At 46.2% G+C, this 24,536-nt stretch overlaps 1 protein-coding gene across 3 annotated transcripts; it reads left to right on the plus strand.

Annotated features, from left to right (window-relative positions):
* The first annotated feature begins 697 nt into the window (after positions 1-697).
* On the plus strand, positions 698-24,229 carry Map3k8 (mitogen-activated protein kinase kinase kinase 8). 3 transcript variants are annotated; one of them, XM_021653269.2, is made up of 8 exons: positions 698-1,026; positions 5,858-6,216; positions 12,022-12,189; positions 14,495-14,756; positions 15,681-15,787; positions 20,501-20,653; positions 21,258-21,504; positions 23,045-24,229. In XM_021653269.2, the coding sequence occupies exons 2-8, from the start codon at positions 5,881-5,883 to the stop codon at positions 23,173-23,175; spliced, it is 1,404 nt and encodes a 467-aa protein (XP_021508944.1). In that variant the 5' UTR covers positions 698-1,026; positions 5,858-5,880; the 3' UTR covers positions 23,176-24,229. The 3 variants fall into 3 exon arrangements, with proteins under 3 accessions (XP_021508944.1, XP_021508945.2, XP_021508943.1); XM_021653270.2 differs by lacking the exon at positions 698-1,026 and adding an exon at positions 1,972-2,257; XM_021653268.2 differs by lacking the exon at positions 698-1,026 and adding an exon at positions 2,447-2,587.
* Positions 24,230-24,536: the final 307 nt, after the last annotated feature.

Raw genomic sequence — 24,536 nt, forward strand, 5'->3', positions numbered from 1 at the left:
TTCCTTCAACCCCAGCCAGTTTTTCTCCATACTCTGGCTTCTCATCTGGAAAGTTAAAAGTTGTTTAGCCCTGTATGGTTGTGCTCACCCACAGTCCCAGATGCTTGTTATAGACCCAGCTATAGAACCATCACAAGCACACACACACACACTTTGCTAGCATGTCCCTGAAAAGAAATCTAATAAGATCGAGCAAACTTCTTTGCAGTTGCATTCTCTTTTCAGTCTGTTCAAGGTTGCTAAATTCACTGATTTTTTGTTTGACTTAAAAACCGTCTGAAAGTTGCCTGGTGTAGTGATGCACGCCTTTAACCCTAGCACTCCAGAGGCAGAGGCAGGTGGGTCTCTGAGTTCAAGGTTAGCCTAGGCTAAAGAGTGAGTTCCCGAAAGAGCCAGGGTTACACGGAGAAACCCTGTCTCAAAAATAAAATAAAATAAAATGCCTGAAAGTAAGTTTCCTAATTCACCCTACAACATAAAATAAAGTCAGCTACTGCTTAAGGCAAAATCATTCAGTTCTTTAAAGTACAGCTGTATCGGGGAGACTTCTGTAGGGAAATCCAAGGCTTACTTCCCAGATTAGTTGTGGGGTAATGAGCTCATCCAAGGGGGCGGGATAGGGCGGGGCGGGGCGGGGCTCCATGGATCTATTTTTATAGTGTTTATAAGGCCATCCTTTATTGCCAAAGACAGCAGACAAGGGAGAGACGAATCATAAGTAGCAGGTAGAGGCAAACTCCGTATAATCTGGGTTTCCGCAGAAAAACTAAAGGGTAACAATACTTTAGTTTCAACAGAGACCGGCATGATCGACTTTCTGGACAATTCTAAAAGTCCAAGAAGTTAGGCCCCCGGACAGCCGGTGCAGGCTGCTTTTGACATCTCCGGGCTGCTCGGTTGGCTGCTCTCTCTGTGAGAACCGAAAGGCCAGAAGAGGAGCTACAGAGATTCCTGTAACCACCAAAGCGATGTCCAGCGCCACTCAAGTCACAGCACTCTCACATTTAGAGTAATTGCAGACCGCTGGTGAGCCTTCCTCTCCGTGCAAAACTATTCTTGCTTGCGTGCACCTTAAGTTTCTGTAACGTTGCTCACCCCAGCTCTCTTTCCCTTACCTCCGCCGCCAGCGGTTTTCTTGGGAAGCCCTTGAAGGGCAATCCACTTTCCACGGAGGAATCGTGGAGTGGTCAACCTAAGGGGTGTCTTGAACTTGGTAAGGGCAAATGAGCCTGGGGACTGTGCAGAGCAGAACGTGCAACTCAGTCATGGGGACACTGGCTCCACAGCTCAGCCAGGGACACTCCCCCCTCTCCCCCCCCCCCCCCCCCGCCGCTCCAAGTTTCGTCGGTGGGATGGAGATGATGTCAACGTGACTTTTCCTCTTGTTCTCCGGGATCTTGCAAAGTCCCTGGCTCTTGGTAGGTTGTTGATGCTTGGGGCATTTGGAGCGAGGATAAGTGGTGCTGTACCGTAGTCTTGGAGGCTCTTTCCTCCTAGAACTGTCGTTGGACCTTGCCTTCAGTAAACTCTCTAGCAAAGGATCAAACCTCTAGATTATTACCCGGAGCTAAGGGCCAGAGGGATACCAGCAGACAACTCCCATAGTGGAGCGGCGTCCCCAAACAGCTGGTTCCAGCAGGCTAAAGATCACAACTAGTCCTGCTGACAGAGAACACCGCAGGCGACTTTCGCCGAAACTTAAAGGGCAACCAGGAGCCGGGGTTTGAGGACTTGGCCCCGCTGCCTCGCCCTGTGTATCTGAACCGAATCCGGGCCAGACGGGTCCTGACTACCTGCAATCGGGTAGACAGCCTCCCGAAGCAACTAGGAGAGCGCGTCTCCTCCTCAACTAGGAGAGGACGCGCTCAAACCGCAAGCTGGGCGCACCAAGTCCGGGGCGGGATGAGTTCGCATCAGCGCCCCGCCCGGTCCCGCCTCCATCTCCACCCCGCGCCCCGGGGCCGGAGGGTGGGAGGGCGGAATTTCCCAGCGCGGGGGCTCCGGTGTCCCCGGCCAGCCGGCAGGCTCTTTCTGTTTACGGAGAGAAAGGGGAAATGGAAAAGGCGGGGAGGAGGCTGGCGTCGGCTGCGCCGCCCCGGGGCCGGTTCAGTCGCCTGGAGTCAGGGGCGCGCAGCGCAGCGGTCTTCCCACGGCTGGTCCCCGGCCTCCCGTCCGCCGCTCGCCCTCGGGACTCCCGCGCGCAGGTCACCCGCGGCACACAGAGCCCGAGCCCCCGGCGGCCGCACGGAACCTTCAGGTAACCGGGGTTGATGTACCTTGAGTAGGTTTCGGGGGGCGCCCCTCCTGGGGTGCCCAGGAGTTCCCACTCTGAACCGGAGCGTGCCTCCCACCGCGGGACGCTCGGGGGGCCTGCTGCACGCAGGTACAGCTGGAAAGCACCTTGCGCAAGGCCGCGGGAGGTGTGGACTCCCAGCTCCTCCCCCTTCCTCCTTCTTCCCGGATCTCGGGTGACCAGTCAGTGCCGGCCTGGGCTGTGGCGGGGGAAACGAGGACCCGCGCCCAGCGCCCACCGCGGCTCCTGTGGGGGACGCTGCCTAGACGGCTGCAGTCTGGTTACTGAGCCTGGGTGAGTGCAAACTGGAAGCCGAAGGACCCCGCTTGGGTCGCTCTGTTGCTAGGTTCTTTTACAACATGCAATCTCTTTAAGGCTTGGTTATCTTAAGAGGCCAGCTGGACCGGGAGGGAGTGTGGAAAACCTATTTGGGTCCGGGGGCGAGGGGAGCGATCAGTTTTGGGTAATGGAGCGGGGGGGGGGGGGGAAGGCAACGTATTTGCTTAGCCTTGTGAGGCTTCTGCTGAGGCCCCCAGCTTTGATGGATCTAGGCATGTGTGTTCTAGTCCTTAAACACTTTCTCCTATAGAATCGGAACGGGAGAGTTGAGGCGTCTGGAAATTTTGAAGCAGAGTAGATTTGCTTCTGCAGGGCTGGGAAGCATGTTTCTGGGACTTTCTCAACAGAAAACTACATTAAGAATAGTAGTGAGAGGTTGTTTCGGTGGGGGGAAAATCCTTTTTGAAAATATGGGAAGTAACACAAGATACCCCCATTGCTAGGCAGAATATCAGGACTGTAGTCCGAATTTACTGCTGGGCAATTCGAGGTTTGTGTGGCTAGAAGCTGGGAGAGCGTCCATTCCTTTTTTTTTTTTTTTTTTAATAGCTGCTTTCTGAACTAATTCTAAGTTAATTAACTCTCCATTCTGCTAGAACGGCTGGGTTTTATGGTGAGCATTTGTACTCTGACTCCAGGGGCAGTCATTTTAAGCTGAGCATATTTGTCACTAAGCCGGAGTGCACCAGAAGGGCCACACTGGTCCCCTGTAGCTCAGAAACCATTAGCAAGTGATCTGGTTAGTTCAGTCAGGAGAGTACAGGGCCTTTCCATGTTCTAGAGGCTGCTGGGGCATCTGGGTTGCTGGGCAGCAACAAGAGCCTCTCAGGGACTGAGCAAGCCCTGCAGACAGCCTCAGCGTTAAACACTCCTCCACGTCTCTGTCCTCTCCTCCGTGTGTGTGTGTCTGTGTGTGTGTGTGTGGCCATTTGGTGTGTATGTGGTATGCTTGTCTGATTTCTTAGGCTTTAAGCAAACCCTATAGGAAGAGTGCACATTTTGCTCCAGCCTATCTGCAGGATTAAAAACCCAAACTGGTCTCTCTAGAACAGTGCAATGACTATGGAATGTTTGGATCTGCCTCCCCTCCTCCCCCCCCCCCTTTATTTTTCTTGAGTCAACTTTATTTTTGTTGTCAGGCCATTTATTTGATAATTCAGTTTGGGAGCCTTGTGTCCCTTTACCCAAGGGACCTTAAAGTCAACCATTTTTAACTTCTGTTTTCCTAGTAAATTCTACAGTTGCAGAAACTGTCTCTGTGAAACTGAGGTCAAAGCTCTCTGTGTAATGAGACAAGTGGGGGGGGGACTTGAACCACAGATCTTCCTCAATGTTAGATGTGGAGGAGGCACTGGTTTAAGTGTGGTGATAGCAGGCATCTGCGTACTTCATGGGTTTGGGCCCTCCTTCATGTTTCTCCTTCTGTTTCAGCAGAGACAGTCTTTAAAAACTTACCAGAGAGAAGTCTGGCAAACTGGTAGACAGGCGACTAGGAGGCAGATCCCCCGTGGAGATGAGAAATGGGGTGGCATGGTATGGGCTGAGCTGGGTCAGCACCTCAGTGCTCAGCATAGCGCTGCTTATTGCACAGCAGACACGGACGGGGAGCTGTGTGCACAGGAACTTCTTTAATTGGATGGTAGGTGCCGTCACTGTGTCCACTTTGCAGCTTGGGGAAATCAAAGCACAGAGAGCTTGAGGGACTTGCCCAACATCTCATAGGCAGAGAGGTCGGTGGTGCGATTTGGCTATAGGAGAGGAATAATTTAATGTGGGTTGGATGCTAGATGCTTTGCTCAGACACAGCACATCAGAGGCACGTGACTTGATCGTGTGTACAGGTGGCCCCAGGTGGAAATTTCCAGGAACTTTGAGCTAAAGCTCCAACTCTGTACAGGTGTGTGGCTTTGGTGGAGTAATATTTTGTTACTTGTGTGTGTATGTGTTGGTGTGATATATGTACGCACACATATTTGTATGTGCATATGTATGTACATATCACGCAGGTGTACAAGCATGGTGTATGTATGTGCTGGTACATGTGAAGGTAGGAGTCAACATTGGGTGTCTTCCTCCACTGTTTGAGGCAGCTCTTTCGTTAAACCTGTGGCTCTCGGGCTCATCTAGAGTTGCTAGCCGGTGAGCTCTGGGGAGCCGCCTGTCTCTAACCCCCAGGACTCAGTACATGCCAAATACCTGTGCTTTCAAGGCCCTGAAGCAGAGAGGCTGTGCTCTCTAGAGCAAGGTGGTTTAAGTCAGACAGGCTCGGACATTCTCTTAGATCTCTTAGGTGCTCTTATCTTTTCTCCTTTGTAGTGCAGCTGAGGTATCTTAAGAGCTGAAGACTGGCGTCACTTTTATCGTGTGCTTGACTTCCTTTGTTACCTACGATTCCTAAGCGTAGCCCCTGATTGTGTGGGACTGAACTGTCTCTCTGGCCGGTGAAGTCAGTTGCTTTCTACCTGTGGCCTGCTTATAACACATTTGTCTTTCCTGACCTCTTCCTACTACTAAAGCTTCTCCAGGCCCGTTGACCGAGATATTAAAATAGTTTTCTGGGACCCTCAACATGTGTCAGGAAAGAACTGTGACTCACAGTCAGCGAGTCACCCTCTTATCCTTGTTCATGTTTGGCACATCTAGGATCCCAGGCTCCTGTTCCCTTCTCAGAGCTCTCCAGTTTATTTGCAGCAGATTTTTCTCACAAACATAACATCCTACCATCTCATTTGCTCCAATTAAACTCTGTTTTACATGCTTTCTTCTCTCTGGGGACTTAGCTTACTTGCCAAGTTAGTTCCTGAATTTTAGTCAAATAGTTCTTTTTCTTTCAAATCACTTTTTTTCTTTAAAGCCACAGTGATCTTTCTGGGGAAACAATGAATTTGTGCCCAGTCGGTGATTATAAGAGAGCCTTGGCCTTCAGAGAGCCACAGGACTCTTTACTGTGTTTGTGCTTAGTGAAAGTTTGTTTTCAGTAGCTAAAGCTGATGCCACAGTGAGTAACTTCCAAGCACTCTACATCTCGGGTTTCCCCCTGCAAAGTGAGCTGGCCTGCAGATTATCTAAGGTCCCTCTGAACTTGGCACTGTCCACTGAATTCACATGTGTGAGTAAAGAGGGATCTTTGTTATGAACAGAGGCGTGGAGGAGCAGATCCGCAGGCCCTTTGGTCTCGGAGGCAGACACATTATAGTGAAGGCGTGTTTGTGTTTTCTTCTGTAGACTCCCCGGCAGGCACCACAGTGATGGAGTACATGAGCACTGGAAGTGACGAGAAAGAAGAAATTGATTTACTGATTAAGCACTTGAACGTGTCCGAAGTCATAGGCATAATGGAAAACCTTTATGCAAGCGAAGAGCCAGCAGTGTTTGAGCCCAGTCTGATGACCATGTGTCCAGATAGCAATCAAAACAAGGAGCATTCAGAGTCGCTGCTTCGGAGTGGCCAGGAGGTGCCCTGGCTGTCATCTGTCAGATATGGGACTGTGGAGGACCTGCTTGCCTTTGCCAACCATATCTCTAATACCGCAAAGCATTTTTATGGACATCGCCCACAAGAATCTGGAATTTTATTAAGTATGGTATGTTTCTTCTGATCAGTTGAGCTTTACTGCCGTGGCTTCCCTGAATGCACAGCTTGGCTGAGGGTGGCTAACAGACACAAGTCTCAAAGACTGTAATTATTGGTAAGAATCACCTCTGTGTTAACAATGGGAAGGAAATCTTCATGAAAATTCCATTTCAGGAGTCTGTAAGTTAGCAGTAATTCTATGAAGAAGCAATAATGAGTATGCGCTGTTTTCTCAGTGGGCATGCAAGATAAGCACTGTCCCCAGGACGACACCGCCCCCAACCCTTACAGATGTGTTTTGACAATTCCTTTAAAGGCTCATCATTATATTCAAAGAAGAGAGGGTCTTAATGGGAGTTCATCAGGCAGAGATGAATGAAGGCTGGCTTAATGATTTTGAAAAAAACAACAACAACAACAAAAAAACAATTATTTTTTTCCTCTTATCACATTTGGTTAAATTTGGTTCTTGCAGAAATGCAGCATATAGGTGGCAAATAGTTATCCACAGATTCACCCTCTTTAAGAGGCGATGACCCACAAGTGATGGAGTTGCTTAGTCAGCCCAAGTATGCAGATAATCCAAAAATATTGTGTCAACTCTCTGTTGCCACAATAGTTGGTCAGGTGGAATGTTTAGGTGTGTCTGGAATTGTCAGGTCCTTAGTGTGTCAGAGGTGAACACGTGGGCGACGGATAAAAGGTGATCTAATTTTGTCAAAAGGACAGTTTGCTGAAGAGTAGGTGGTAAATTGAAAACACACCTGTTGATAGATGCATCTCTCCTTTTCTTGGCGTGTACAAACCACAGCATGGCCTGTGCTGCAGGTCTGTTGCCAAAGAATCTGAGTCAGGAAAGGAAATAATAATAATAGTAATAATAATTTTTGATCATCTCACATTCATTTAACGAAAAGCAGCACAGTAATTCAGGTCAGCTATGTAGTGAGTTGTTTTGTTAGTGGACAGTTGTTTGGCTCAGTGTGAAGCAAGCTCAAGTTCTGCAAGGGGTGTGACTTCCTTTTGTGTGGGTCTGCCATGCCACATTTAACAGTAGACGAAAAGCTTTGCCTGTAGAGTATGACTTCATTTTATAAATGGGAATTCACATTTGAAGCAGGAGCCATACCTGATTTCCTCAGCCAGAGTAACGCTAGAGGAGCAGGCATCAAAATAACACATGTGTGAACAGTGACAAACACAGTGCTGACCTAGTTCTTCCTGTTTTGTTTTGTTTTGTTTTGTTTTTTTAATAAGTGATAAATGAGGACAAGCAGGGTGAACTGAGCATTCTTGCCTGTAAATATAGAGGCTTAGGTGTGCCTGCCCTCACTGAGGAGAGGTGGACCATACTCCGTGAACACAAGGGAACTTTTAAAGCACGCCGAAAAGCAGCTTCTTATTTCTCTTTAGGGGTAGAACCAGAAGAGCTAATGCAGAAAGGGCCGGAAACCACAGTCACTGGCAGGAAGTGAAAACTTGACCAGCAAAAGGTGCAAGTGAAGTTTTGTCATTCCTCGCCACAGAGCCCATGCTCCATAAATGAGCAAATGCAAACCAAAAAGAAGATGTGAGATTCAAAGAGACCATAAAGGCAGGGGTCTTAAGAATCATAAAAAGCACTTGTATTTTTTTTTTAATGCTGAGGGATATAAAATATACAGCCAGAAGACCAAAATGAATGGAATGATGGGGAACAGAATGGAATTATAGCCCACAGACATGTGGAGCTGGCCCCATTAGGCCTGCGCCTCTGGGGACTCTGTTTGACTTTCCTGATACTGGCATTTAAAATGAAGTGGTTGCCTATGGCTGGTGGCAATCTGTCACAGCTGTGTGCCTCTCATAGGTGATTGCCTATGTAATGGTCTTCGGTCAGAGCTGGTGTGACATAATAGTGACAGGCATGTCTTGCTTTTAACCTCATCGATTCTGCTGTGGCACTTTCTGTGGACCTATCTGTCATCTAGTCAAGACCTTTCTTTTCTCCTCCTCCATCTGCAGATTTAGCAAAGCTGTGTGCTTTGGGACAGCTTGGCCGTTTGTTCTTTGTCTCTCTGTATTAGAGAATTAGCTGCCTCCTAGATTGGGCCCATAGTCATATATGTTCATAATAGCTTCCTACCTAGGGATAGAAAGCCTTATTTACCTGCCTGTTCATTTGCTAGACAGAGCTGGGACAGTCGCAGTGTATCGGGCTATTCCAGGTACTGGATAGAGTTCCAAGTAGTCAGTGCTGCAGGGAGCTCACTGCCTGGTGCTACAGGAGGCACAGGAACAGGTAAAGTAACATGCTGTGCTCAGCCACGGCGTATCTACACCCTGACAGCCGTGGGAAGGCTTAGACAGGATTTCTCACACCCATGAGTATGAGGAAGGGAAGGGAAAAGGAGGATGTTGGCACGGGCTTCCAAGAGGAATCGGTACCAATGCCAAGGTATAAACATCAAGTTGGAGCCAGGCACACGAAGTGAAGAGGGTTTTGAGTGAAGGAACAGCATGTGCAAAGGCTCAGAGGCACAGAGATGTGGTGTGTTCGGGCAGCCAACGCCCACCGTGCTGCAAAGCTAATTAGATAGGGTGGAGAGGCACAGATTAAAACAGTATCCCAAAGCATGGGCATGCCGGGCGGTTCTCCCAGGCGTGTAACTATGTGTGTGCTACTTCCCTGAAAATAATACATGTTCAATATTGCACTAGCGTCCAACAAAACCCAAGGTGAGTCCCTAAGCATCCAACCCTGCTGCTTGTATGCGGATCCAAGACATCCCCCCCCACCTCCCCCTACCTCCCCCTGTGTTTGTTCACTCACGGTTTCTGGTGTGGCATTCAGAATGATGACCTCAGGACTTCGTTATGGGGTTGAAGGGTCCAGCTCTCTACCTGATGTTTGAACCAGGCAGTTCAGAACCCTAGTGGAATTATCTGCTTTGCTCTTCCAGACCTGCTAGGAAGAGCACTGTGTCCAGTGCTACATTCGTCACGTTCTTCTTATCTACAGCCCTATCCATCTCTGACTCCCCCTGACCTTAGATTCTACTCTTTGCTCCACTCCCATCCCCAGTAAGTGTCTATGGCGGGTAGGGGTGACGGCTGAGGGTTCTGAATTCAGAGCCTGGTATGTCGTTTGCCTTTGAAATGGAAACCCTTACTGCCTGGCTTCCCAGCCAGGACGTGAACATGGAGGTCTGCTCATGGCCAGGAGGGTAGGAGAGGCTTAGCTTAGCCTTTGTTGTAGAGAATCTGTTTCCACAGATGTAGTGGAAGTGCTCTTCTGCTTCACAGGAACCAGGTCACACAGCTCATTCAATAAAACACCTAAGAAATGTCCTCAAGTACTGACCCCCCACCACCACTGTTCAGTGTACAGCAGTCTGGTGGATGAGGGACTAATTAGGGTAGGTCTAATGTCTGCCATTGACAGTGACTTTGGTAAGTTGGAGAATTGGCAGAGATAAGCAGCACAGGGTTCTGCTAGGTTGTTTAGAGGGGACCCTAGGAAGGAAGAAATTAAGGATAAAAAATCCATGTCAAATTCAAGCAGGAAAGACACAGTGTTAGAGAAAGATCTAGGACTGCTGTGAATGGCTCCCTGGCTGGGACTTGGGCCTCACCAGGTGAGGTCAGGAGGCTTTGAAGAACTGAGTCTGTCCCCTAGCATGGCTTTAATTATAGCCTTCTGGTACCCCAAAGGCTCTTAGACAAAGAGTGGGAGCTCCGGCTGTGGGGTAGGCAGACCTGGGTGCAAATCCTAACTCTGGCACGGATTGGAGAGTTACTTCACCTCTTGAAGCCCGCCTCAGCTATGCAGTGGAAATAAAAATAGACCCTAGCTCGGGATGGCTTGTAGACTTTGATGAGACAATGCAAAACAGCAGCACTGCTCCTGGTCCTTAATTAGCTCTCGGTGTGTGTTGCCTGTTCCTTCCCTCTGTCCTCTTGCATGGAGTGAGGGGATGGAGCTGGGTCACAGCACACTTAGTTTGGTCAAAAGCCAAACCTTCATGAACATGGGTTAAACCCTGAGATGGCTAATCAGAACATTTTGTGTAAGACAAGAAGGGCACCCCAAGCAAGTGCAGCTGGAGCCCTAGCTCTGTCCAGATGTGGAGGAGCCCACAATATCCTCAGCATGCTGCAAAATGAGGTCTACAGTGGCAAGCAGCGATGCTTACTTGGAGAGGCGGTCATCATATTTTAAAAGAAACAAGACCACGCTCTCTGCTTACTTCCTGAAGGACCTAAGCAGAAGCACCCTGTAACTATTAAGTTTTAAATTTGAATTTGAATTTTGCATTTCCAAATATTGGGTTATGCCTCACTTCCTCCCCTGACTAACAGCAAGCACGTGTTTGTGGACTGAGAAGCTAAATTAGCAATAATGGAGGTTGAGTGAGCGGCCTTTTGCTCACAGGCCATCCCTATAATGGTGACTAGCCACCTAGATACACCTGTGGTTGATCAAGTGTTTGCTCTTCTCCTATGGCTTACAGGCTCCACGTTTTCTTCAGCTAAGTACTCTTTCAGTCATGATCCCGAAGTGATATCTCAGGCCATAGAAATCTCTAATCACACTGAGCAAACGGCTGACACTTGGGAGACTGTCCCTCAGAACAGTTTTGATCAGCGGTTCTCAACCTCTGGGTTGCAGGGGTCGCATGTCAGATACTTACATTATATAGCTTTATATTACGACTCATAGCAGCAGCAAATTTATACAGTTATGAGTTAGCGACGAAATAGCTTTCTGCTGGTCACCCCAGCATGAGGAACTGCATTAAAGGGTCGCGGCACTAGGAAGGGTGAGACCCACTGCTCTAGACATTTTAAGAGCATGTGTTCCAGGCCATGTTTCCCGTGGACTACCTTTTTGTCTGAATTGGGGTGTTCACTTTTCAGTGACTTGCTTAATGTCTTTGAGACAGGCTTGCAGCCCTGACTGGACTGGCCCTCAGCATTCTGCCTCTGCCTTCCCAGTGCTGTTTTTCTGTTGTGTCCCACCATCGTGGACTTCAGCTCTTGCTGCTCTGCATGACTGGCTTTGTTTCTGTCTTTGTTCTTTGCATCGAAGCATGTTTTGTTTGATGTTTGTGTATTGGTTGGACGTCAGTCCCAGGACCCTTTGTGTACTCAGCAGGTGCTTTACCACGGAGCAGCAAACACTCCCGGCCCCGAGTCTGCTTGTTCTGAAAAGACCAGTTCTAAAGGTTTTTGCTCATGAACCCTTGGAGATGTGGACCCACCTATCTCTGCTCATGGCTGCTCCTCAGTGCCAAACCTGTCCCAGGGCACATATTAGGCACACAGTAAAATTAAGTGAGGAAGCCAAAGAGAAACAACTCTGCCCTTCTTTATTTATGGAGCATTGAAAACTCATGACTTTGGCATCACACACTGGTTCCACGAGCCTCGCTGAGCCTCGGTTAATTTCCATGCTCTCTCTGTGTGCATCATGTGTGAGTAATAGCCATGCAGACAAACAGGTTAGCACATTTTAATAGAAACAAGTCAACCTCGAGGCTGAGGTGCAGCCTTTGTTTTTAATCTTTGGGTCACCGTCATCAGGCTCCTTAGATAAATAATTTTTCAACTTCTATTTGGCATCTAACTACTCATAAGCATTTGGAAATATGAGCAGGTTAGACCAGGAACCTGGGTCTGTTACAAGCTTTCTCTGTCTTGCTCAAGTTCTAAATATAGCCTGTAATGTCAGAATTACACACGGTCCTACCGCATTGGAGTCCTATGTGTCAGAATGTTTCTGAAATAGCCTCTACCGAGTGGGCTTCACCTTAGCATCTTTATTTCCTCACAGGTAATCAGTCCCCGGAATGGACGATACCAAATTGACTCCGATGTTCTCCTTGTCCCTTGGAAGCTGACGTACAGGAGCATCGGCTCTGGTTTTGTGCCACGGGGGGCCTTTGGAAAAGTGTACTTGGCACAAGACATGAAGACCAAGAAAAGGATGGCATGCAAACTGGTGTGTGCATCCATACTTTTGTGTCTGACTTCCTAGCTTGGGGTTATTTGCCTTGACCCCGGGTTCTACTCTTATGCAGGGTCTTGCCTAAGGTTCCTACCCTCAAAATGTCTGTCATTTCTGGAGTGGCTGGTGACCTGGACCATTCAGTGCATACATCTCTACTTAGGTGTCTTGTAGCTTGTAGTCTAATTAAAAGAATGGTTTGTGTGTTTGCCAAATGGCTTGGATGACACCATCTCCCTTAGATGGGAGCGGGCAAGCAGGGGAGACAGAAAAGCAGAGCCGGGTGTAGCTCCTGTCCATGGCAGGCAGCAGAGACTAGGAAAACAGGAGTTCCTCCGGACTGCAGATTGATAGGGCTGAATTCAGATGTACCAGTTGCCAAAATGGCCCCATCTCTTACTAAACAATGGCTTCTTAAAATTAATGTATTGCTACTTGAGCAGACTGCTGGACAGACTGGCAGCTGAGAACGTCCACATCCGCCGTGAGCCGGTAGCTCCGGTGCTTAGTCACACCCAGCAGAGGTGTGTCCCTGTGCGTGACTATTCTGGGCTGTTCATTTCAGCCCTGTTTGCTGAAGTAGCACTCTGGGAGCTTCCCAGATGCCATCAGGTGAACACTGTTGCTCTGGAACCCTACACCATAGCGAGAAAGAGTGGTTTACACTAAAGCATTGTGGGTGCACCTCAGAGCCCTTCTGCTCGGAGAGTTAGACACAAAATAAGATCTCCTGTATGAGGTTCCATTTATACTAAGAACAAAAACAGAACCACAGATGCAGCCAGAGGCTGTGACCCTTGCAGCACAGTGACTGCAGAGAGTCAGGGGACTCCTGAGAACTATGGCATTTTTATTTCAGTTGGGAATTACATTTGTAAGCCCAGTGGATGATTCATTGGGTTTGACAGCATTATAAAGTGTAATAGAGTTAAATATTATTTTCTATTCTTTTCGTAGTGCTTGAAATTAAACCTAGGACCTAACTTATCCTAAGCAAGTACTCCACCACTGGGCTACATCTCCAAGCCCCAGTGTTTACTCTCGAATTAGCAAAAAAGTAAAATAAGTACTAGTTGCCAGATCCCCTGTTTCTGTCTCTCATACTAACCACAAGACCAATAATATGTTGTCCTTAATTTATTCTTTAATTATGATTAACCTAGGTAAGCCTTTAATACCACACTTGGTGGGCAGAAGCAGGTGGATCTCTATGAGTTCGAGGACAACATGGTCTCCATAGTGAGTTCCAGGCCAGACAAGGCTACATAGTGAGTGAGACCTTATCTCAAAAGAAGGAGAAAAAGAAAAAGAAAAAAAACAAAAACAAAACAAAACAAAACAAAAAAACACAAAACAGACTGACTAGATAATCTATTATTTAAAAAAAAAAAAACTATTTGAAGTAAGTTTTTGAAGTGAGCTGTTTGAAGGATCTATCTACAGGGACCCTCCCAAACCGTAAGTTATCTCGATAACTTTTATAAAAATCAGAGATCCAGTGTTGTATTTGTAAATTCTAATACAAAAGTGTGTGAAAATGGCTTTGTGAGTTGGTTGTCCTTTTAGTATTTGTAGTATCTAAATATTTAAGGGAATATTTTTCTTTAGAAGATCAAATAAACAGCTAAAAATCCCAGACAGGCTCAAAAGGATGGGGTCTTGTGGATGGGCTGCCTTCCTGAGGATGATCACTATCAGGAACTTATTTTCCCAGATATGTGCATATCATCATTTTAAAACAATATCTGAGCTTCTACAATTTGCCTTTTGCCCCAGCACAATATTTGGAGATGTTTTAGAATTACTCTGCTGTGCAAATACTGTTTAGCACAGTTCTTCTTGATGGAGGACTGAGTTTTCATAGGACATAAATATGGATGAGCACTTATTGTAAAGGCTTGAGCATGAACTAAGGGGCCAGTGACTTCATTGGCCGCACAATACAGTGAAATCTTGAAAAATACAGTGTTCTAGGGACCATGGAGATGCTGTGTATTGACCACTGGAAACTCTCTTAGCTCATTCAGTATATTGAAACCTATTTTCGATTCCTAAACTCTAAATGAAAGGATTTTTTCCCTGCCTTGTTTTTAATGTCTAAAAAAATTATGTCTAAAGATGACATAATGTAGAAATGGGTCTGTGGCAAACATTTTTTGATGCCACAGTGCCCTGTTGTACGCATCAAAGTGTCCTTGTGTTATGTTGGCTTCTGGTTTTCGGGTTGATCTGAATTACCTGGGGTTTGTTTGATCATCTCGGGGTTGTTTAGACTCTTGTCCTTGTTTTGTGTTGCCAGATCCCCATAGATCAGTTTAAGCCGTCGGATGTGGAAATCCAGGCTTGCTTCCGGCACGAGAACATTGCTGAGTTATACGGTGCAGTCCTATGGGGTGACACTGTCCATCTCTTCATGGAAGCAGGCGAGGGCGGCTCTGTTCTGGAGAAGCTGGAGAGCTGTGGGCCCATGAGAGAGTTTGAAATTATTTGGGTGACGAAGCACGTTCTCAAGGGACTTGATTTTCTGCACTCCAAGAAAGTGATCCACCACGATATTAAACGTGAGCAGTGGGTCTACTCACGTTGGGGTTTGATGGGCCTCATTAGACGGAGACCAGTGAGACGCTCTAACCCGAGGCGCAGGCAGTACAGCTCTCTGCAGACACAGCTCGTCTTCATCTTCCTTTTTTGTGTTCCTGAAAGAGCTCAGAGAAGCAAGCCTAGTTGCTAAGAATGCTAGCAGCCGGAAGGGAGGGTGATGCCTGAACATTGATAAAAGATTTATGACCACATATCTGTTGGTCTGTTGGGTGTGCTGCCTCTGTCCTTGTGTTGTGATTTAAAAACAACAATGCAACACAGAGGGTATGTATGGCAAAGGGGTAGAACTCCTGCTTAGCTCAAACAGGCCCTGGGTTTGATGCAAATGCACATGCAGACACACACACACACACACACAGAGTAGTTTTTTTTGAAGAACAAGTATTTTCTTAATTTTGAACCATAGCTTGGTAACAATTCATTAAGCAATCTCTTTAAAAAATTGCTACACCTCAGCTACGGTACAGAAGTAAACCACAGAGACTCACTATTGATCTTGAATACCTAGTGCTAAATTGGACAACCACAAATTTAACCAGAAAGAAAAATAGTTTGGTTTTTTTTTGTTTTTTTTTTTTTTGTTTTTTTTTTTTTTGTTTTTTTTTTTTAAACAACAGTAGGTTGATAGTGGTTGCCTATATTTTAAAATTTGAAGCCCAGGCCTTGAGCTTTGCTGATGGTATCTGCCCACGCTGGGTGGGTTCTTGAAAGGTCTAAATGCTTTTCACCTGACCCCTTGCCTGCATGTCTCTTCTGGGTGTGATACATCTGTATCATTATGAGAAGCATTTCTATTTCCTCCGATTGGGACTCATTGTTCTAGATGATATTTTCATGTTGGGTTGGGATGTATTCACTCATATTAAAAATCCTTCTCATTGCAGCTAGCAATATTGTATTCATGTCTACAAAAGCTGTCTTGGTGGATTTTGGCCTGAGTGTTCAAATGACTGAAGAGGTCTATCTTCCCAAGGACCTCCGAGGAACAGAGGTAATTAGTGTGAAACTGTTACTCTCATGTTAAGAATAAAAACAATGTTCTAGAAATGCTGTGGAAAAGAACAAAGAAAGGGGTAAAATGACAACGTTCAAGCATCACTGTCACCAGAACAAATTTATTTTACTTTTTACCTTTTTTTCTCCGCTGTTTATATGATAAGACTTTAAATATATATGATTATATTTACAGACATCATTTGTTACTGTGTTTACATGTAGAACACAGAGCACTTACAAACAGGTCAGTGCTGAAATAGAGGACCAGCCGAGCGTTCCTAATCCAAATCTAGAGAGCGATGCAAGAGCTGGCGAAGTCAGGGAGTGAAGGTCTGCTGCACAAGCCTGAGGACCCGAGTGCAGATCCTGAGCGAGTGGTAGTCCCAGGGTGACGATGGGTAGATAAGAGGTAGACAGGAGTCTCCCCCAAACCTCAGCGGAGCACAGCCTGAACACACAGCAGCGAATAAGAGATCCTGGCTCAAGATAGGAATGTATGTATGTGACACAGGTGCAGTTCACGGGCACACATCAGACAGACAGACATATGAAAGATGGAAAAGAAAACCCCACAGGTGTATCTGAATATTCCAAACTATGAGCTCCCAAATCGGAGATGGTTTTTGATCCCAAGCTTCTCAGATAAGGGGTATCAACTCAACTTGTAGATTCAGAATTCTTCTTTTAAACAATTACAGAGTGGTGGTCAGTTTATAGTAAGCCTTGTTCTTTAAAAGCATTATTTCTTCCTTAAAATAACTTTACTGCGGGTAAATGCTGTTATTATAGCAGATGGGTGATTGCTTTATCCTATTTTATAAGAAGGCGATAAACATGGGGAGAATGTGACATGGTGCCTGACGTAACTCAGTTACCAGCAGAGCCTGAGCTTGAATTCTTAGAGAATAAGGAAGTATTCTCTTTTGTTTTCTTAGTCTTTATTTTCTAAGGATTTGGACTCTAAATTCTGGGTAACTTACTAACATGTTATTGCATATCAAATAATGGCTACTCCAGTTCTTGTTTCAGTTTTTGTTTGATTGTTTTGTTTTTTTCAAGACAGGGTTTCTCTATGTAGTAATAGCTGTTCTGGACTCGCTTTGTAGACCAGGCTGGCCTCAAACTTCAAGATTCACCTGTTGTTCTGGCTGTTGGCATTTACTGAGGACTGACAACCAAGGCTGGTCTGTCTTTTATGTAGGAATAGCATAAGCCTAGAGTTTCCTCAGCGCAGACACACCCTGTTTGAAGCTATGGTGATAAAATATAACTAATTGGTAAATCAAAAGTGAGGCTAATTGGAAGCTACCCGGGAGCTAACTGGGAAATCCCTTCCGGGTCTGAAGGAGTTTCTGCAATTCCTTTGTTTTGATTTTATTTCTGTGAGAGAGGCCTTACTATGCAGCCCAGGCTGATCTGGAACTCATAGTTTTCCTGTGTCAGCCTCCACCCCTCCCCACTGAGGTCAAACTAGCCCTGTAGGCCTCTTTTTAAATTAAAGAATGTTTGCTTCCCACTTCTGAAGAGTGTCTTGCCATGGTAGAAAGCCTGATCAGACTTAATGCTCAGGGCATCTTTCTCAGCACTTTTTGGCATTAGTCAGGAACTCAGTTCTGGGACATTCCACCCTTTTTTCTGGAACCAGTTTGAGAAACAAACTATTTATGGTATTAGAGGGGGAAAAATACCTTTTGCTTCCTGGCAGTGCAGTCAAGTTGAAAATTATGCAATGTTGGAGAAAAGCTTGAGTTTCTGGGATTCTCCACCAGGATGGTTGGGTGTAGAGTCACATATCTCGGCCATCAATAAATTCTTTTTATTTGAGTTTGGGATAGCTCAGGCTGGCCTCAAATGCACTGTATAACCTTGTCCTCAATAGCCTCTTGTCCCTGCCTCCTGTGTTTTAACTAGAATTATGGGGCATATACCACCCTGAGTAGTATTTAGATGAAGTATTTAAGCCAGAGATAATTTCTGTGTCTTCACAGACAGTAAGCACAGTTTCTTTCTTAACTGTGTTTGATTGTTTTCAACAGCAGGCTCAAAGCTGGTCCTGCTGTCTGTTCTTATATCCCGCCCCTGACAGTTGTGTCGCTTGTAATGTCTGCACAGGGCTCACAAACAAAAGTTTGATTATGGCCAGTGTGAAAACGATAATGAAGTCCCGATGCAAACTTTCGACATGTCTGCTTTTACTCCTTATGCGAAAGAGCAATTTAGACATTACTAGCCAGGCAAACAGGCGGGTTTGCTTCCCGTTAGAGTACGGATCCCTTGGCTGTTGGGAAGCCAATGACCATTTCATATTTCTGCAATATAGCTCACCAACACAAGCCACCTCTGGATCTCTCCTCTCCCTGCCCCCTTCCTCTCCCTTCCCCTTCCTCCCCTTCCCCTCCCCCTCCCCTCCCCCTTTTTGTCTGCGTTCATATTCAGAGTGTCATACTGTTAGTGTGAGTGTTATAATGTAGCATGCCACATATACTCAGAGTCAATTTGGCATTTATTTGTTGGGTTTTAGTTACGTGGCTCAAAGGGAAAATGTAGGAAACATAAATAACATACTAGAATCACTTTGCTGTTTTTTGTTTTTTTTTATTTTTTTAACAGTTCTTACTTTCTTCTGAGTCTAGTGTTAACTTCTGTAAGCTAACATACAGTGGTGATTTGCGCAGGTGCTAATGCAGTCTCTTCTCCTTGCTATGAAATACAAGGCCTTGCCTCTGACCTCAAGTTCCCCTGCTCTTGCCCGTTCCTGGGGTGTCCGGCGGGGGGGACACTCTGGGGCAGGGCTGTCAGTTCTGACCCAAGCCTTCCAGGCAGCCAGCCCAGAGGCAGACCTTTCTGACCCGCCTGTTCTGGTTCTGTCCGGAGCTTGAGGAGGAAGAGACGTTGAGTTGGAAGCCCCTGGCTGTGTGCCCGAGGGCCTGCACCCAGGTCACCATGACTGACTGGTACTGTCAGCTCCAAGCATAGGCCGGGCATTTGAATTTAAGAGCTGTGACCCCGCCCATACATACAGTTTGCTTTGTACTCTGTGTGACAGAGGGAGAAGAGGCAGGCGTCCTCCACTGACAGTAATTTAAGCACGCAGTTTCTTTCTTAACTGTATTTGATTGTTTTCAACAGCAGGTCCACCCTCTTGGCAAGTTGTAGATGTGTAACTCCTTGTTGAACACAGGGTACGAGGTTGAATGTTTAATTTTGTAACCCTGTGATTGAGATTATGTTTATTAAAAAGGTCAAGAGACCATACTGTGTGCATTGTCTTCAGGGAAAGAGGGGGGGATGTGGGGCTCCCTGTAGCCATCTTGCTGAGGGCAGAAGGAAGCCAGCAAGGAAGTGCGTTTTAGGAAGGAGTTGAGCAGGCTAAGATGGGGAAACTGGGCAATTTCCCCGTTTTTGTAAGCTGATTTTCTACTTATTTACTCAGAAATGAATTCTGAGAACTCTAACCCCTTCCTCATGTTCACATGACAGGATAAAAACTTTTTAAAGCTGAGGACAGGCTGAACATCATACCTGAAAGGCTTGGGGTCAGGAGTGGTTCATACTTTTGACCCCTCCCCTTCTGCCACGTCCCCTCCCCCACCTCCTCTTCCTTTTCTTCCCTTCTTTATTCTGCTTTCTTCCTCCCCTCTCCTATTCCTTTGCTTATTCTTTTTTCCTTTTGCTTCATCTTGAAGCATTTGTGTGGTGTTGCTGTGACTGACGCTGAGGATGCCCTAAGTAGGGACACAGGGTTCATTAACCTCATAAGACAGGCAGCAGGGTGTTCTCAGTGGGGCCGTGTTCTTCCTATGGTCTGTCGTATGGGCTCAGATGTGGAATTTTCCACTTGTGGCATCATCCTGCTCAAAAGCTTCTGATTTTGGAGCCCTTTGTACCTTTTCATTAGAACTATTCAACCTGTGTTGTTAGTTAGAATAATTACAAGTTATGTCTATGACAGCCCTAATCACGGATTATTAGTGACTAGAGCTTTCTCTTTTTTTTTTCTTTTCCATATTAAATTTAGAAACATAACATTCAGAGAAACTTCCCCTACTTACTCAGCATCAACTTGTGAAATCAAATGCAAGTTATGCTTAATTTGGTTTATTTATTTATCTCGATTTTTTTTTTTTTTTTTTTTTTTTTGAGATAAGGTCACATTCTGAAGCTCAGGCTATCCCTGAGCTTGTGGCAATCCTCTTGCTTCAGGCTCAGGACTTACCCACTGTCACTTCTAAGCCATTAATATAAATACCCTGCAGGCTTCTGCCACCTGTTAGCGAGTAAATCATACATGGAAAGAGTATGTATATAGTCTCATTTAAGTCTATGAAGAATTGGGGTTTTAGTAGACAGATGAGCTTGCACATTTAATAGACAAATGAGCATAACTGATGAACAAACATTTACAGATCGATGATCAGTGGGAGATCTGAAAATGATCTGTAAATCAGTAGGTTCAAAAATCTAGGCTCTTTGCCATCAGGGAAGGAGCTGCTCTTTGTCACCCTGCCATGATGCCTCCATCAAACCATCCTGACTCTAGAGAGTGTCTTGGGGTCTTGGGCCTTTTCTTGGCTTGAGAGATACCACAGGAACATTCCCCTCGAAAGCCAGAACATACAACAAGTACCACAGAGGCAAAAGAACCAGGTTCTAGAACTGGACAGGAAGAGGAAAGGTAGATAAAAGATGCTTTCCTTGTCTTTTTCAGATATACATGAGCCCCGAGGTGATCCTGTGCAGGGGCCATTCCACAAAAGCAGACATCTACAGCCTTGGTGCCACGCTCATCCACATGCAGACAGGAACCCCTCCCTGGGTGAAGCGCTACCCCCGATCAGCCTATCCCTCCTACCTGTACATAGTAAGTGAGGGTCAGCTGGGCTGGACGCAGGGAATCTCACCATCTCAACAGCACAGCAAGGAGATGGTTGATGGTAGAACTGTGGCCTGCTAGAGGTGGTTGCAAATTCCATTATTGAAATGAAAGGCAATTCTAATGGAAACTGACTAAAATGAGTAGGCATGATTTATAAGCTCTCCCACTCTACTTTTTGTGTGTTAAAACACACTTGAAGCATCGGAGTCCTACAGCTCTGTCAGCCAAGGAGGCTGTATATGTTCATTGAACATCTTTGAAAGGAAGAAAATGTAATGATACTGCTTTCTGTATCATTAACTCCCTCTCAAACTCCCCTCTCTGGCATAGAATGTGGGAAGGAGGCAGATGCAGGGATTTCCCTGTTGCTGCAGCCACCTCTGGACCCCACAACAAGAAGCTGTCACAGCTAAGTCAAACGCAGCATGCACTCTTTGTTACGTTAAACCAAAGCGAGTTTTACTGCCCCTAGGAAGTTGAAGGGTATATGCCAAGGGTTGTGCAGTAGGGCTGGGGTCACTCCCACAGCCTTTACTGTTGAAGATGTGTCTCTAAGCCGTACACGCTGACACAGCCGGTTTGTCGGCAGATCCATAAGCAGGCACCTCCCCTGGAAGACATTGCTGGTGACTGCAGTCCAGGCATGAGGGAGCTGATAGAAGCCGCCCTGGAGAGGAACCCCAATCACCGCCCGAGAGCAGCAGACTTACTGAAACACGAAGCCCTGAATCCCCCGAGGGAGGACCAGCCACGATGTCAGAGTCTGGACTCTGCCCTCTTTGAACGGAAGAGACTGCTGAGCAGGAAGGAGCTAGAACTTCCTGAGAACATTGCTGGTAAGACACCCTGCTGTGCGTGTGTGGGCGTGGGCCTGAGGAGCCACTGGCCTCCCTCCTTCTGTCCACAGCAAACCTCTGATGTGGTCCTGAGTGTGTGTGGTGTGTGTGTGTGTGTGTGTGTTGTGTGTAGTGGTGTTGGGTGTTAAGGCCAGGTATGGTGGCACATGCCTGTAATCCCAGCACTTGGATAGGGCAGTTAGAAGTTCAAGGTCAGCCCCCACTACTTGAGACTTGTCTCAAAAGGACAAGAAGCTGGAGACGATGCACAGGCAGGAGGACCACAAAATCAAGGCCTGCCTGGATTACAGACTGAGTTCAAGTCTACCCCGGGAAGCTTAGTGAGACTGTGTTGAAGTAAAATGTAACACAGATGTGATAGCTGTGACTCGGAGGCAGAACTGACATGCACAAGGCCTGAGCTCCATCACCTGCAGCACACTCGCACACACACACCACTGCATGCACACACAGAGACAAACCACACATCACACACACACACACACGCACACAGAGACAAACCACACATCACACACACCACTGCATGCACACACAGAGACAAACCACACATCACACACACACACACCACTGCATGCACACACAGAGACAAACCACACATCACACACACACATACACGCACACACAGAGACAAACCACACATCACACACACACATACACACACACACACACACACCACACTCTACACACACATGCATTTCATTCACGCACACGCGCGCACATACACACACGAACACATGCGCGCGTGCAACATGCACACAGAGGAAACAGGCACATCCCCAGAGGCCAAGACAGGGAGATTGCCCAGCCAATTGCAAAAACACACCTTACTAAAACGAAACAGAAAGGGAGTGACTTCCTGAGTATCGTTTGATTAACCGAGTGAAATCGTTAGGACAGCACTTTAAACTGGCTCGCTCATCACCAGAATTCCAGCCAGTTTCGGCATGAACCGAGCTAACACGGTCCTTGGATTTGCCTCTGATTTGCCTCGTGTGAAGCGGAGACTGTCGCCTGACGTTAGGAACGAACGGAGGGTGACAGCCTTGCTGCTAGGGGCTTTGGGATAATTCAGTCTGGGCTGGGAGTGCAGAGAAAACGTCAGGTCTGAAGTCACTTGGCTCTTTTATCTTCTGCTTCAAATCTCCATGCCAGCTATGACCCCTGCCCACCTAGGGGGCTTGATAAACCCTGCAGAAGCCTGAGCCTGCCTGGAGGAGGCACCAAACTCAGGGCAAACTTGCAATGCCCGTTTTTCTTTATGCCTATTTAGCTGCTCTATATCCTACCCAGTTCCTTGTCTTCGTGGACCCCCATTTGAAGCCTGTGATCTATGTGCTATTCTGTAGCCCCTGGTGTTCCTAAGGCCACGTGTGACGGAACCGGAGCTGGGTGGGACACTCTCTTGAGCCCACAGGTTTGCTTCTTAGCAGAAAGGACATGTAGTTGTTACTTGCTGGGCCACCCTACCGTTTATGTCATCTTTTTGGTTTTTTTCATTGTTTCCACATTGCTTCTGCAGATTCGTCCTGCACGGGCAGCACAGAGGAGTCTGAAGTGCTTAGGAGACAGCGTTCCCTCTACATAGACCTTGGAGCCCTGGCTGGCTACTTCAATATTGTTCGGGGGCCACCAACCCTGGAATATGGCTGATGGACGGCTTTGTTGGCAGCAAGTTAGGATGGACATTTCTCTCCTGGATGCTGGTTTTGCAGCTTCTACAGAACAACTCTGGATAGTGGGGGGGTTTTGTTGTTGTTGTTGTTGTGTTTTTTTTGTTTGTTTGTTTGTTTGTTTGTTTGAGCAGTGAGGCCTCTAGTGGCATAGAAATGTCACTTCAATGGCCCCTTTGTGAAACTACCTGGTATGTCCCAGAGCACAAGGTTCTCAATTCTCAGGTGGTGGACCTAGACAGAAGGGAGTGAGAACTCAGGGAAGGATCATTTCTGGTGACAATTCCATTTACTGTGCACTTTGCTGGACATTTAAAAATATCCCTCACAAGAGAGTGACCTAAAATTTATATTGTTGGTTCTTATTTAAGCACGGGGTCTTCATTCAACCTAGAAGGCCTGTTCTTTGTGTATATATATGTATATATATATATATATTGGTGTATTTTATGTGGTAACTCTTTGAGCCCTAGTAGACTCTAACAAAAGTTTAAGTCATCGTGTTTTGGGTTAATAGAACAACTTTAGTATTACAGGAATACACTGCACTAGTGTATTGGCTGATGTAGTCAGAGCCACCCGACAGCAGACCACTAGTGACAGTTTCTGTTATGTTCCTATGGAAACACTGTGTACTGTACGTGCTATGCCTAAAACATTTAAAACACAATGTTTTAAATGTGGATAGAACTGTGTAAACCACATAATTTCTGTACATCCCAAAGGATGAGAAATGTGACCTTCAAGAAAATGGAAGCTTTGTAAATTCTTGGTGATGCTACATTTGCAATTAATGAGACTATTTTTCTTTAAAGTGTTTCTGTATTAAAATAGCATACTGTGTATGTTTTATTCCAAATAACTTCATGGATCTTTCATATATATATATATATATATGTACATATATTTTAACATTGTAAAGTGTGAGTATTCTTATTTAAAGTATATTTTTACATTATGAAAATGAACCCCAACATTTTAGTCCAGTGTGACTGGTATAATTAATCAAATAAACTGAGTATTTTGTCTTCGTTTTCGTGGAACGTGTGCCTCTCAGCTGGGTCACAAGGTTGGGAAGGATGTTGGAGGGATTGGTGCATTTCAGGCACTGGGAACTTTGCCACTGGCTGGCTCCTCTTCTGCTTCCCCCAGGGAAGCCTTCATGAATTGGTGAATTGGTAAGAGCTGCACCCTTAGTTGGGTACGCTGACCAAAAAACAACTGTGAGCCACTGATTGGGGGCAAGTGGGATTCCACTCCTTCTCCTGTCTTGTGCTTATGTAGTTATAAACACAATTATAAATACACAGTTATAAATATAGCCACCTTGAATGCAGGCTC

Source organism: Meriones unguiculatus, chromosome 3 (assembly GCF_030254825.1).
Source record: "Meriones unguiculatus strain TT.TT164.6M chromosome 3, Bangor_MerUng_6.1, whole genome shotgun sequence".
NCBI classification, from domain to species: Eukaryota; Metazoa; Chordata; class Mammalia; order Rodentia; family Muridae; genus Meriones; species Meriones unguiculatus.